The sequence below is a fragment of the Acanthochromis polyacanthus genome, chromosome 7 (assembly GCF_021347895.1).
Source record: "Acanthochromis polyacanthus isolate Apoly-LR-REF ecotype Palm Island chromosome 7, KAUST_Apoly_ChrSc, whole genome shotgun sequence".
NCBI lineage: Eukaryota > Metazoa > Chordata > Actinopteri > Pomacentridae > Acanthochromis > Acanthochromis polyacanthus.
In genome coordinates, this window is record NC_067119.1 from 29,061,679 (window position 1) to 29,075,521 (window position 13,843).

Here is a 13,843-nt window from a genome sequence, read left to right on the forward strand (position 1 = left end):
GAGAAAAGTCGTTCCTCGATTTCCTCTCGCCTGCCTGACCTCTCCTCCAAATGAAATCGCATCCCAAATTAGTTAAGGCACCATCGTCGGGCAGGCAAGAAGCTACTTGGGAGAGGAAGGTAAAATTCAATTAGAGGGATGAGGAGAGGGGAGGTGTTACGAAGCAAGACACCTGAGCCCCCTGTTCTAAATGACTACATAGTCAGCAACGGGGAGGGAGTAACCCGATTACACTGACATGTTGTCCATCACTGTGGTGTTGTTTGTCTAGTTACAAAAGGTAAAGATTGTCACAGGCCAACTTGCTTGACATTCTTGCTTTAGGATGACACTTCGATGCCAGAAAGTACACAAGGTACACAGTTCTGATTGAGTAGATTAGCATCCTAATTTTGTGGACAAAAGCAATGCAACTAATGATTCTACTCAGCATTCATTAACTGTTTCTGCTCATGATTTTCTTGAAAATTATTTCATAAACTGACACAAAACAATGAAATCTGTGAATTTCCCGAAAGCCCAAGGTGATACTCAAGCATTAATAGTTCAACCAGCCGTTCAAAACGCACAGAAATTCACTATATAAAACATGCAATAAAAAGCAGCGACTCTCTTGTAGACGATGGACAGACATTGTCAGTTTTTTTCATAAAAAGTTAAATGATTGTCAGCATGGCTGTAACTTTATATGAACCATTTCATTAATTGATTAATCACTGCGCTTCTAATTGACTTAGTTCTGTTGTTTCAGCCAGGTAGCATCTCCACAGTCCCCTGAGGCAGTGCTATAATGCAACGTCTGAGTCCTTTTACTTGTTTTTCTGTCCCCAATTTCCTACGTAGCTCCTCAGCACAAAACAAACTGTTTAAGATAATCAAATATCAAATGGTGAACACTCCCTCAAGATGAATTATTCTGAGCTAGTCTCAAAGCACACTGTGTTTTTTAGAAAAGCGTTTCGTTTTGATCACAACAGGAAGCACATCTATACAGAAGGACTTCAGGACAACATCAGCAAACCTGAATAATCCCTCCCACCGGCACAACAAAGGACTACAAACAATGAAGGGGAAGAGGGAGCAGGGAGAGCACGCTAGTGAGCATGTGCACAGGAGCGAGCGAGAGAGGGCCTGTAGTGGCAGGTTCTAGTGCCAGTTGCTATGGTGACCCCACTTGGGCCTAGTAAAGGTATTTCCTGGATCACATATGTCTGACAGGCCCTTAATCCCAGCAGGAAAAGGGGCCAGGGGGTAGGATCAACTTTCTCCTCAAAAACAAAACCAAATGGGGGGAAGCAGAAGAGGCGTTTAGACCATGTCTACATTAAGCAATCTAAATATAAAAATGAAGTTTTCATGTTACAACCACTTGCCTTCATATTATTGTTTACATGCTTTTTTTGTAGAGAGTTTTGTCTAGAGTGACACTCCTATGATTTGCCCAGTTTTCAATTATCACACAAGGTGGCTACGTGACAACGTACATCTGATGAAGAATTAGACTCACAGATCAGCTGACCAAGTCATTTCATGATAGGGACACTGTCCAATAAATCCAACAAATACATGTCAATATAACACCTGCGTCATATTATGGCACCTTGCTGACAGTATTCATGCCACACAAACCTCTCCTGTGTACATTACACCTCTGCTCAGTGTCTTCCTGCTCACTCCATCCATCATTATTGTTTCTAATGTGGCCTAATTCACAATACTTACTGCTCTCATTTGTATACTTTTCTGTTTTTCACACAAATTAAAATGTAGCAAATGGTGATCAACTGCAGACCATAAACGCTACATGCTTGTCATTCCAAAGACACTGGAGTGTAAAATCATAGCTTTTATAATCTCAACATCATCGGACAGAATCTTTATATTTTCTGGTTATTGCCAACGGCTTTACAGTGTATTCAGCTATACTGGCTGTTAAAACGAATGCCGCCTCGGCAACAAAAAGTTGTTTTAACTTTACTAACACTATGGCACACAGCCGCTACCCTCAAGGGCTCTGTTTTCCCTGTACACACTTAAACACACGGCCAGTGTTTTCAGACTTATACACTCTTGGGATCACTTTGGGGTAACAAAAATCCTGTTTTCCAAAGCCGAGAAAAGACGTGTGTACAAATTTTACTAACTAAATGTTAAAATACCGTTAGTGATGGCCGACAGCTATCTCACCTGGGCACAGCCTTAGAACAAGGTCTCTGTGCTGCATGTGGCGGTCCAGTATCTTTTTGCCCCTGCCCTCTAAATAGGGATGCCACTGATAAGACTGTCAACATCCCAGCTGTTAATCTCACTCCAGACATCATAAAACACCCATAAAGGCTGTAAACTGCACTAGTTGCTTTATTCTAGACAACACACAGTACCATTTGTGCTTTTGTGACAACCTTCTTAAAACTGGAGAAAGATATAACACAATGCAGCCAAAGCAACCAAATCATTCTCTAAAAAAAGTTACAGCCAACTGGCCTAGCCGCGCTGGACCCAGCTCTTAAGACACAAGGGTCTAGGAACACTCGACAGGGAGGGAGGCGGGCTAAAAGGTTGTCTTTCAAATAACTCTGCAGCAATTGGGTAGGTATACAAACAATCAGCGCAACGAATAGGCTGACGTAGTTCCTAGAGCGCCGGATTGTGGCTAAGTCCCATTAGCTTCCCAACCAGCAGAGCCAACTGGTATGTTAAGGATTTGCCATATCCCGTCGGCATAAGTCCAAATACGTCTTTCTTCTCAATGAAACACTTCAGTGCCGTCCTTTGTTTATCTTTCAAGTTGAATTTTAGCTTCAAATCTTTAAGGGCTGTGGCCAAAGCCGAGTTGAAAGATATTGTGCGCCGGTTGTTTCTGTCAGAATCGTCGCGCCTGTCGTCACTTAGTTATGCCCGCCTTCTGACTCTACACTTCATGGTGATTGGTCCGGCCAGTTTTAGGAGCATCCAACCTCGAGCCTTATGGAGAGTGACTAGACCCACCCTGGCAGAGAAATAAATTCATTGCCGTGGGTTGTCTATTGCGGCTAGGCTAACAGCCAACATCTTTCTGGCAAAGTTGGCATATAAATGCCATGCTAAAAAATAGCTACACTTGCAGTAGATTTATTTTCAGCTCTTCACAGGGAGGTCAGTGCCAAGTTTTCACATTTCCTTTGAATCTGAGGATGTTTCATCTCAGTTAAGCTTCCTGCAACTATGATTGGATTAAAATGGAGTGAGGCCCACAGTTTCAGAAAGCAACCCACCTGGAATGGTCTCTCATGACTTTTTTCAACCATCTGGAAAAATTGATTGACATCATTTATAATCAGCCTAATTACATAAATCATGAAAGGAATTTTGGTGGAGAAGAATGCAAGCGAGAGGTTTTAAAAACAAATCGGAAAAGCTCACTAGTCTGTAAATGCAAGACTAACTAAAAGGAAGCGTTGGCGCCAGTCTATGGAACTTTCTCTGACAGCAACATAGGAAGCAATATGCCGCGTGAATGACTTCTGGGATTTCCTGCTCTCACTGGAGTGATGGTTGAATGCAGGAAAGTCAGGGTAGTTGAGGCTCTGCGATGACACACAGAGAAAAATGGCTATGGCGAGGTCCCCGATTTGCTGATTTGACCACACCAGAGTGAAGGGGTGGGTGACATGCAGAGAGGACTGATAACAGACAAAGAGCAGCACTGGCAGGACGAAAAAGAATAGGACAATGCCCATTAGCAAGCCCCAAAATTTCACAGAGCAAGTGTCCCTCCTTAAAGCACTCCAGTGGAGGAGCTTTTCATTCTTAAATGAGCCACTGACAATCAGCATAGATTAACACTTGGGAGCTACAAGGGCTGCTGTGTGCGGCAAAGTTGTTCCAGTGTCATTCAAATGAGTTCAGCTACTTTTAGCCTAACTCTATGTTTTTAACGGACAAACACAATAAAACCAGGAACTCTTTTAAAAACTATAAGAATGTTGCTTTTATCACTGCTTCGTATACGGTGGATTTGCTTCGGTCAAAGGTTTACATAGTTTGAGAAATTCCAATAAAAATGGCTTGCAGAGACTTGTCGCTAAATACATGAGCAGCCCATTACACTCAAACAATACATGCATCACCGTCCTTCCTTACATGACTTTTCAGAGAGGTTAAACCGGGCTCCTTTATTGTATTCATCCTGTGCATCAATTATTAGGGACAGCGAGAACTGTAAACGTCATGTCACTGCCTTTTGTCTTTCCTAAGTATGTAGAAGAAACTTGCTGAACAAGTTACTGATCCCCTACTTTGACTGGAAACTGAATCATGATTTTTTTTTTTTTACCATCGTCCTATTGCTTTTGCTCTTTGAGTATGAATTGAAATCCTACTTACTATTTCCAACCGTATATAAAATGTATTAATAAAGCATTATTTCAACTCTGCACTGCACTATTTCTATCCAAATCTAGCTCACCCTGTATGTCCTTTGGATTCCATCACTTTCCAGTGATATGCTTTCATGCAGTGGGGGGGCTAGTGTGCCCTAAAGTGATTAGCTGGGTTTCCATTACAGTTTTTTGCAAAATAAAAGTGATATTTCTAAAATTTCGACAAAGTATATTTGCGCTTTGAACATGTTTCCATTGAAGGTTGTTCTGGGCAGAAGCATCGTAACTCTCGTAAAATATCATCCCGCGAGATTTCACTGCAGGAAGATGGACGCCCAAAACCTGTTTCTATCTCCTTATAACACTCTGCATTCCTCTGCTGTTTGCTGTCTACTATGGCAGTGATGTTTTTCTCAGGAATAATGGCAAGAAAAGTCTCGGTCTCCTCTTCTGTCCACACGTACCACGTCATGTTTACACCGAGAGAACTGGTCATGTGACCAGGAAATCATGTCCAGTGACGTATAATTGTGGAAAAAGTGTTTCCATTGCGCTTTTGCGATATTTTTCAATATCGAAATGTCTGAAAAACCACCTCATGAGAGCGTAAAAACTTAACGATATTTTAGTCCTTTTTCGAAATTCAGGTGTTTCCATTACCAGTTTTTTATTGCGCTATTTACATTTTGCGCATATCTAAGGGTAATGGAAACCCAGCTTCTATAACCTTTAATTAAGGTGTGCATGATTACTAGGCAGCTTCATTCCTCAAAGTAACATGGACGAAAAAAATGATTAAATTGTCACTGCAATGCTAAAAATTGTAAATTGCTGTTGAAAAAGTCATAATACTCTTGAAATGGTTAAATGATTGAATTGCGACCACAGAACAATCAGACAGTTAGTAGCAAATGACCATCTAGGTTTCAAAGAAGCCCGTGTAGGCGAAAAAGCTAAAATAACTGCAAAACACTGAATAAAAATTAAGTGTGAAGCTACCAGGAAGCCATCATCCTGCAGTGCCACCACATTTCTGAACTACAACCTACCTGGAGTGTCCACAAGTACAGTGTCAAGTGCTCAGAGCTATGACAAGGTAAAGGGACTGAAACACAATACCCAGCAAATAAGATTCACAAATAAGCGCATCAACATCAGACCAAAGAGATATTTTCTATCGGATTTTGGGACAGATAAAATGAAATTCACTCTGAGTCAGTCCGGTAAAGTGGATGAGGGGTACAGGTGTGGACTGGTCCTTCTCTGGTTGAAGACGGACTGAAAATCAACTCCTGAGCTCACTGCTTGTTTCTAATAGCTGCTTTCTTCAACCAGTGATACAGTAAGGAGGACTCAGGACACACTATCACATGCATCCAACAACTCCACTGCTTGACTAACCAGGCCTCATAGATGACTGAATAAAGACCTGGTTCATTTCCACACATGATTAAATCTTATTCAGAACTTCTGAGCCTTTTAGAAAAGATGAGATTTACACAGGGGACAATGTCACACCTATTTGAACAGCATTTGGGAGGCTACGGGTGTTATTTCAGCCAATGTTGATCGTTAACACATGGAGAAACTGACAGACTTGATGGATAGAAGGTTCAGGGTAGTTCTTGAAAAGACAGGTTACCGTATTGACCATTGAATACTTTTGAGAGGTCAATAATGTTATTTAATGATCATTTTGTGTTACTTATTTGTTACACTTACTCTAAAAATTAGTTTGGAAAAAATACTTCTGTAATTTAGTTGCCTAATAATTCCACACACCACTTTAAATGTGGTTATGCGATGCGATTTTTTTCAGGATAAGTTCAAAAGATAAAATAATGATTTTACCACCACAGGCATGCAACATTTATAGGCTGCTATTAAATAATTATTTTATCTTTGAAAGAGAATAATTATATGGTGTTTGCCTGCAACAAAAACATAGTGGCCACAGAAACCAGTAGGAAGCTTGTAATAGGCTGGTGCTGTTTTTGTGATAACACTTTTTAAATGTCAGTACAGTCCAATAACAACACAGCTGTATTCATGCCATGAGCCAAACCATTAAAAGATGCTTTGTTCTCTGTCTGTCTTATCAAATGCAGATTTTTTATTGTTCACTAGCTCAAGAGTGGCTGAATATAAATAAGAAACACAAGACAAATAAACCTCTTAATGCTATTCAGGAGTTTATCTGTAGACACAGGTCTCTACAGAAGACCTGGAAAGACTAATGCAACGCAAATTGTGTTCATACAAAAACAACAATTTACTCCTACTCTAGAGTCAGCAGAGCTACGCTCCTCTGGGCCTCCATTTCTGTCTGTAAAGTCTTTCTCAGAACTGTGGCAGCTCCAGATTTTAAGAGCCCTCCATCGAAGGGTCAGCGGCTCCTCCACTGTGACTGACAGCAGGTCATCGAGGCAAAGAAATCCACCGAGAATAACATATAAATAACTTCCTGACATTTCACTGTTAGAAACAAATACACAGAGATTAAGATGACATTCAGCCTAAAACAGAGTGGAGTTTTGCTGAATGATCTCACGGCAGAAAAGTTTAAGGGGCTGTAATTATTTGAATAGCTGCCCATGAAGAAAAACAATGAACTTAATTTGTTCACAGAATATTCTTTTCTTATGTGAACAACACACAAGAAAAAAACCCCAAGACAAACAATGAGGCTTGCATAAAACAAGAGCATTTCCATATAACTATTTTGTTTCTCCACCCAAGACAAAAGGAATGCAACCAAATGCCTCTGCTGTGATTGTTTGTCGACAGCTGAAGCCATCCGTCACCCAGCAGGGAAGCGGGGGAAAGTGAAGCATTCCCAAGCAGAAGTTGGTGGGGGAGCTGGAGGAAAAGCACCGAGGCACATAGATAGTACCTGGCCATTTGGTGATCAAGAACTGGGTGGAGTGTAAATGCATCAGACTTCCCCCACCCGGGTGGAAATTTATGGCTCACCTTAGATGACAAACATCCTCCTCAGAAAGCCTATCCTTGAGGATAAGGAAGGGTTTAAAGTTGCATCTTCTTTCCTTTTTTTCAAAATCGGGCTAATTTATAGTTCCCTGGCAGTTAACTCCTCTCTCGGTGACAACAAATACCTTTTCATTACAAAGGAGGAGAGAAGCAGGGACTGCTAGGTAGCTGCCCTTGGGCTACAGATGGGAGTCATTTACTCCTCCCTGTCCCACTGTTGGCTTAAACACAGCCGCACCAAGTTTATTTTAGGGTTTAAAGCCCAAGAGAGACCCTCTTGCTTAATTACTTCAATTATAATGCTCGGCTTTATCATATTCTTTTGCTGCTTTCCACTTCCGACTGCTGAGTGTAAACATCCAAACCCATCTACCCACAAATCCAGGAGGCTATTACACTGCTGGACTGCATCCAAGAAACACATTTTTAAGGATTTGATTTCAGTGCCTCTTTCCTCTTTTCAGAAGTGAACTTGTCTAACAGCCAGACCGGGATAAATTCTTTACAGAAAGCCTGATAGCGTTGTCCAGTTTAAAAACAATAAAATGATTATACACTCAGGTCTGTCAAAAACATTTGTTGTAAATCCACTTCTAACAAGTTCAGGAGTATGAATTAGTTTTACTAGCCAGGAAAAAAGAAAAGGTGTAATTGAAAGTCAGAGAAAGAGTTGTGCCACATCTGATGCACTAAAGCACACTCAAACATCAGACTCAGGCAAATGGGGGTGGTGAGGGAGGACTGACGCTACAAAGACAGACTTCACCAAAGTCTGGAGTGTGTTAGGATTACATTCCTGTACAAAGAACAAAGCTTTGCCAATCAATGGACTGTTTCTCAAGGCAAAGAGTCAAGATAAGTCAGACCTAATAAGTTTATAAGTTCAAACAGCTACATGATATTCCATAATACTGCAACCAGAACTGGGGTAAAAAATAATAAAAAGCACTGTACAAATGGAGTCTTAGTAGCTCTAAGTTATCAGTCCATCTTACCTTCATCCGTGCTGGCAGGCCGGCACTGGGTCCTTAAAACTTGGGCAAATAAAACCAGAAACAGAAGTATACTTGGCCTCATCAGCATCCTGCTGAGGGAGCTACAACTGTTGGCTTTTCTGCGACTGGAACTCCATTCAGATCTTTGGGGCATCAGCAGCGGGTCATTCACAGGGCACAGCTAAAAAAATGTAAACAATGAAAACAGATCAGCAAGAGTCATCCTTTACAAGTCGGTTATCAGCAAGGAAAAAATAAGTCAGAATCAATTCAGGATATGATCTTCTTAGATAGAAAGAAACATTTGCTTTGACTAAACCACACTTTGATCTGTAAAACTCAAACTGGGCTGAAAACAGAAACTAAACGGTGAAAAAAACTCTCTGTAAAAAAAGACAGTTTTTACTGACTGCAATCAGTATTTTTGTTGACAAGGAAATTCCTCACCCACCAAAAAGAAAGACATGTTCTGTATCTACAAGGTTCAAGGCAGGTACCTAAGTATTCAGGCTGCTTGTACAAAACAGTGATAAGAAAATGCAGAGCACCAGGCCCACTGTGATAGCTTAAACAAACAAACAAAAAACAAACAGAGGATAAGTCTTGCTCAGTTCTTAGGAATTAATTGTTTTGTTTCCAAAACTTCAAAGTAATTATTGAACCATTTCACACTGTTATACATTTTTTCTGTTCATGTAGTACCCTCCAGAATGAGGAGTGGGTGACCCTCACATGCACATCTGCTCAAATCATCACCTCTGCAGCATCTGGCCACAGAGATTAGCACTTGCCCAGAACCCCCCTTAAAGAATCTGTTAGAGACACACACACAAAAAAACTACAGGCCGTTACGTGACACCCTTGAGGAGAGGGACTGCCAGGCCATCATTTCCACGCTGAGAGATCTATCACCTAATAGTTGGTTTTGGTTCCCAAACCCAAATCGACCCCCTGCAGCCATTTGCTCCTATGAGTTGTCAACAAGTGTCAAAGAAAGTCATACCTGATGTCACAGGCCTATTAACAGAAGCCTTTAAAAATCAATACATTTACAGATGAATCCATAATATCAAAGTCCATTCTGTAAAACAACAACAACAGGCTCACACTGGTCATAGAAACCTCAGCTTGGTTAACATTTTAACATATTGTTCTGCACAGATGCAGCTGTGGTTTCCTTCAGGAGGTAATCGCTTGTACGAGTGTTCCTCACTGAAACAGTCATTGTGTTCCCCTCAAAACCAATTCAATTTCACTTTCCAAGAATGGTCTAGTGTTCCAGCAGCTGAGCTGGGTCAGGGGGGGTCCAAGGGGGATAAAGAAGCTTGGTCATCTCTGCTCTGTAAGCTGTGAGTCAGTGTTTGGGAAGTCTCCAACAAAGTGCTTCTGCTGCCAGACAGAAGGAACCGCAAAGAGCAGCCCAACACGTTCCCTGGGCCCTCGTCACTACAACAACCGTGAATATTTGAAAGCGGAGGAAGTAGCTTCTTCAGAGTATGACGGGACATTTTGTCATCGTCCGCCCCCTCGGGAGGACGAGTAAAACATACTTTATGTCTTACTATCCACATCCAGGGCATGCTCCTATTGAATGAGGCAGCTAACGGAGGCTGACTCATGTAACCAAAATCTGTTATTATAAGCCAAAACTGTAAATATTCTAATGTCAAAGACCTACCTGCCTATTTTTAGCTCATTATTCAACAGGAAAAAATGATGCCCTGCCTTTATTTTTTAATTTTGCAAAACTCAATCTAAGCCTGAAAATTAATTGAAACACAGTGGAAATAGAAAAATGGCTGCAGGAGCTGCAATTTGTTTGATAAAAAGGTGAAATATGTAGCAAGAGATCAGTGCAAATGAAACACTGTGCCGGAGACTCTTTCATTTTGCTGTAAACTGTGTGTGTAAAATGACAATTAAAAAGCAATTTTGAGATGCCAGACTCTATAAATCAGAATCAGATTCTCCTGACAGCAGAAAACATGCTTGTTTTGTGCAATCTGCAGAATTAAAAAAAAAAATAAAAAAAAATCACAGAATGATTTTTAAAGATGTGCATTTAAAAATAAAATAAACCTCCCCACTATTATTGTGGCTCACAATATTAAAATGTAGTCCTTGTTTACACCAAATTTGAGGAACCTTAAAGAAGGTAGAAATAATACATGTTGCATTTTAAAATACAGATAGCAGGTGGTATCAAAATTATTTACATCAAAAATACATCAAGCTCAACAATGTTTTATTTTTCTACCTGTATTCATAAATCAAGACTCATCTCTTTGTGTATTGAATGAAGTCCCAGATGGACAAAAACATATCTTTCTTTGTTTTCCTCCTTTTTAAAAAATGATATCTAAAATTAGAGAAGACACTCTGAGTTACAGTAATGACACAAGGGATTAAAGGGGAAAAAATTACAAACACGTCTCATCCCAGCCGAGCTCTCAAATACTTCAGTCCTCCCATTGGTCCAGGCAGGATTTAAAATACTTATTATTTATGTCCAGCTTTATATGGATTGTGTCAGGCCTAAAAGGAAAGTCTACACTAGTCATGAACGATCTGGAAAAAATATCTAATTGCAATTATTCAGACGGATATAGCGATTTGATTTGCAATCTTGTTTTTGTTTTTAAAAAGTCAAGCTTCACTGTTTAGTTGATTTAAAACGTGATGGAGCACTACGATATGAGACACCGTCAAAACATGCCAGCGGTTTCAGCCCTGAGTCAGTCGTACTGCACAGCATAAATCCTAAATTGTGGCCTTTTTAATTTGCTAATTGCATTGTTTCAAATTGTGGTCTTTCATTTTAAAATCGATTAATTGTTCAAGCCTTCGATAGCAAGACCAACAGCTGCCCATAATTACATTTTGAGGTTATTTCTTCTAGTGCTCAACTGTCTTTTTTGCTACTTTTCGTACATTTTCTGGCAAAAATCCGATACATTACAGAACAATCCTTAGCTTATAAACACTAACAACTCAGGACATAAATATCCTAGATAGAACATCTTCATTGTACATTTTCCTGCCAGTAGAAAAGTGATATTCCCACTATTTTCTATGCTCTTAAGAAATTAAAGCATTCTCCTGAAAGTCGGCCAAACTAAAAGGGGATCGACTAAACAGATTAGAACACGCAAGACACATTTAGCTCCCCTCATTATACAAAGACAAAAGGTTACGGGCCGAACCCATAACACGGCCTGCACCATAATTACTGTTCACTGCCACCCATGCATAAAATTCCTCAGCTCCCAAATTCTGGAGTCCCCCTCCTCTCCCCTCCTCCCCTCCCAGTCCAGTCTGCACTTCCAGCCAGCAACAGGCCAGTCTGCTCAGGGCTGCAGTTCAGTGGACAGAAGAGCATCAGACCATTCCCTAAGGTGGCTGTTTTCACAAAAACACATACTTGGGGTTTTTTTCTCCCTTCTTCTTTGCAGCCACACATTCTGAATTGGTGGTTCACCATCAGCGTGCCTCCGCCAGCAGATCAGGTGACACCAGATTAAGCTCAAATGTAAAGACAATTAATGTCAAGCCATCTGACACACTGACATTTGGTTCCACACTTAAACTCTCATCAGCACTTCTCAGCATGTGTGTTTATGTTATTCTGTCAAAAAAAACCTCCATAGAATATGCTTAGAAATCAGCCTGAAACATCTGGATTTTTTTCTAAACCCCTAGAAAACAACTAAATTCCAAAACTTGTCTACTGGTGTCAAGGAAACCCTTACGTCCACACTAGATTTCTTAACGGATTTAGATAAAACACAGAGGAGCAGCTTTGGTAAATTAAAGGGCACAAGTATTCCTCACTTCCCATTATATGGTTCAGGAAAAAACTTTTTTTCTCTGGTGAACTCCCTGCGGACACGCTGCTTTCCTAAACCATCCATCTTCTCCCTCTGCCTCTGTAACATAACATTTTAGAGCTTTACATAACATCAGGCCGGCCCCTTCCAGACCATGACAGATGTAGTAATGATGGCCCTCCGCAGAGAATTTTTAGATGTGGCATCACAGCATTTCTCAATAATTAATATACAGCATGATTTAAAGAGAAAGAAAAAGAAAAAATGTTGTGGATTGAACTTTGCAGGGTTGGATGTTTGAGCCTAAATGGGTCTGAGAAGTGAGCATTTAGAGCAGATTGATGGGATTAATGCAAACATTAAATGCAAAGTTCAGTAAAGCCACTGCTTGAAGGGCATCGTGCAGTTTTTAAGAAAGTAAATTATCTAATCTCACTAAAAGGCACCTGATATGAGCTCCAGGGAGCATTTTAAACCTTGTGCTTGCCGTTTTATTCCCAAACACAGAGTAGACTGGGCTGCTAGTAAACAATAAACCAGGAGAGAAAGCAACATGTGTCCAAAAAAGGAGGGTTTTCCTATTCAGCTGATGCACAGGAGAGAAATATTTCCTAAAGGCTGAATGTCACTAAATATCTGCTACCCACTTTGGAAACCATAGTTGGTAAATGTTCTTATTTTTGCTGTTCGAAAGCATGAGATGAGTGCAAACAGCAGCTAACAACCAGATGAAGCTAAATCACAGAGGAGGAATAAAAAGCTCACCTTACTGGCGGGGAGCTGTGGTTCAGATAAGGAAGACTCCCGAGCTCAAGACTGGATGTAGGAAAACTTCTCGAAAACAGTTAAATCCAGACTTGGACGTCCCGTTATCGAAGTTGTCCACGTTTAGCTAACAGGTTTGCGCATATTTTAGCCAAACTTGCGCGACACGAGAAAAAAAAAAGAGTGTTTCGTCCACTATCAGAAAACTCCAAATAACCAACGTAGACGAGAAAAATAACTTCTTAAACAGAATCGAAAACGTTAAGTTTTCAATTTAACCACCCAGGCTGCTTTTTTAATCTTACCTAGATAAACAGGTCCGAAGTTACTACGTGAGTGCAGCCTCTGCGCCAGTTTGCGGCAGAGTCCCTTTATCCCAAAAAACGCTTCACTTCGCGATGAAATTTTTGTCTCCTCGAGTCCGAAAACTGAGTCCTAAAGTTGTTCAACTAGCTCTAACAAAATGTCCAAAAACGAAACGTCGTTCAGAGGTATTTTTTTCCACAAAAAAGAAGCACTTAAAGTCAATCCTAGAAAGTATTTTTTGACCATTCCTGGCGGAGAAATGCTGTTAAACAACGACAGTCCGAGCAGCTACAAACCTCCCCCCTTAAATCTGAGAGTGCGCATCCTCCGGACCACCGTCAGCAACACACTCTGAACACACACACCACTTCCGGTCTGCTGCTGTAATGCACAACACAGGAAGAAGAACAACATGCTTAAATTACATCAGGGAGCACAAACTGGCTCTGCAACTTTACTGAACTCAAACAAAAAATATTATTGTCATCTAGATAAGTGATTTTCATTTTTATTTAATTACTCATACTCATATTTTTGTATTTCTTTTATGTATTAATGCATTTTTGCATGTTTCATTTTTATTTATTTGTATGCTTGT

General features: G+C 40.4%; 1 protein-coding gene across 2 annotated transcripts in view; it reads right to left on the reverse strand.

Annotated features, from left to right (window-relative positions):
- fgfr1a (fibroblast growth factor receptor 1a) overlaps positions 1-13,577 on the reverse strand; it is a 30,674-nt gene extending 17,097 nt beyond the window's left edge. For both annotated transcript variants that reach the window (XM_022212752.2, XM_022212753.2), the window contains exons 1-2: positions 12,940-13,577; positions 8,348-8,528 (exon numbers count right to left, since the gene is read on the reverse strand). In XM_022212752.2, coding sequence (XP_022068444.1) covers positions 8,348-8,501 — 154 coding nt within the window. In that variant the 5' untranslated portion in view covers positions 8,502-8,528; positions 12,940-13,577. The remainder of the gene's footprint in view (positions 1-8,347; positions 8,529-12,939) is intronic.
- Between the last annotated feature and the right edge of the window lie 266 nt (positions 13,578-13,843).